Genomic DNA, 1718 nt, shown 5'->3' with positions numbered 1-1718 from the left:
TTTCTAAAACTGAAGCACAGCTTTCTCCCTTAACCGTCCTAGCACACTCATATCATTTTGATCGACGTCTTCATGACCAACTCATATTAACGCCTTGTTGAAAATTGCAACTGCTTCAGTCCTCTTAATTTTCTCCAGTTGCTCTGATACGCTGTCATCATCGGATTCGTCCTCTTGTTGATGATCGTCATTTGCATTGCCCTTCTCGCTATCTTCGTTCCATTCATGAATGGCTGGTAAAGTGAATTCAATCTGAAATTTTTAATAAAAAAAAGTTTTTTCAATAACCCACATACATATCTTTGAGCATATCTGCGAACACGAACGAACCTCAGGATTTAAACTACTAAGGAGGCCGACGGTGTTGCTCATCAAGGTGCGAAGTTCAGCTCCCCATTTTTCTTTTAAAACCGCCAACGGAACATTATCTTCGGGATCATCATTGTTTACCACAAAATTTAAAATACTGTTCCAGCACTTAGCTAATGTTGCTTCACCAACACGAAACCAAGCCGCATCCAAAAGATGTATAGCTGTTTCTAAGTTAATTTTCTCCAACGACTCGAGCAAATCAGACTTTGTCGCTGCTATTGAAGCTAGAAGGCTGTTTCTGTAATGCAACTTAGTGATTTTTATTGCATTCTGATCCATCGGTTGAATGAGGGGAGTAACGTTTGGTGGCATAAACATTGCCGAAATTTGCCCATTCTCCGTTGTCAGTTCAGCTTCATTTGGGTGAGAAAGAGCAATTTCGATAAGGAGGAGGGCTTTAATTGTTAAGGGTTTCTCCTTTAATAACATTGTAACCTTAAAAAACAACCAGTTAACCTTAAAAATCGGACAAAACTTAAAAGAAATATTCACCTGTGGAACAAATGTCTCATGAAACCATTGCTTGAAAATAGCCGACGCCATCCAGGCGGATTTCAAGCTCTTATAGTCGGTGGCACATTGAAAGTTTTTAAAGCAGCGTGGATTCTTCGCCTTTCCAATTGCCAAAAGCTTAAGTTTGTGGGATCCAGTGGCGTTTGAACAGCATAAAAACGTGATTCGCTGCTTCTCGGACTTTACACCTGGGGCTCTCTTCTCCAAACTTGACGCGTACGTTTTCTCTCGCAAAAGTCTCCAGAATAACCCCGACTCATCAGCATTATATAACTGATCGTTGTACAACTCCAATTCGGCCATTTTAGCTTTCAGTTTTTCTTTAAACGGATCCACTAGCTGAGGTTGCGAAGACAGTTTTTCCCGTGATATTTTAAGAAGTCGAATACCGTATTCCGCAAATAATTTTTTGTATGAAAAAATCGTACAAAAGTGAAATTATGGGTAAAATACGCACAAACTTGTCAACAGTGACGTAGCTTCCGAGAGGTGAGTACGCTGGATGTTGTGTGATTACTTCTCATTTACCTCCAGCTCCATTATTTCACCTCTTAATGCAGTGCAGACGAAGCTGAAGTAATATGTAAATCCTTTCCTCTGTTTAGGAAAAATGTATGAAAAATGAAATGGGCATCTATCGCAGTGCTTTTACTTTTAATGTGACCACATTAAGTGCTAATGTCGAGGGTACGCACGAATATGGCGCGAAAGCTGAAATTACCTAAGGTTGTGAAGTGGTGGATTTTGTTAGCAACTGACATTCAAAAGAAACAGACAAACCTACAAATAGATAACAAAAAGAGGTAACTATGTATGTGCATATGTATGTTTGT

The 1718-nt window shown here is 39.5% G+C and overlaps 1 protein-coding gene across 1 annotated transcript; it reads right to left on the bottom strand.

Annotated features, from left to right (window-relative positions):
* Positions 1–417: 417 nt before the first annotated feature.
* Positions 418–1425, bottom strand: LOC128864617 (jerky protein homolog-like; the record flags this gene model as incomplete). Its single annotated transcript, XM_054104376.1, has 3 exons — positions 1414–1425; positions 865–1086; positions 418–807 (listed from the first exon to the last, which is right to left on the bottom strand). Coding segments are annotated over exons 1-3 (624 nt in total), but the record flags the coding sequence as incomplete, so codon positions are not given.
* Between the last annotated feature and the right edge of the window lie 293 nt (positions 1426–1718).

This window comes from Anastrepha ludens, chromosome 5, assembly GCF_028408465.1.
Source record: "Anastrepha ludens isolate Willacy chromosome 5, idAnaLude1.1, whole genome shotgun sequence".
NCBI classification, from domain to species: Eukaryota; Metazoa; Arthropoda; class Insecta; order Diptera; family Tephritidae; genus Anastrepha; species Anastrepha ludens.
This window is presented reverse-complemented; position numbering and strand designations above follow the sequence as displayed.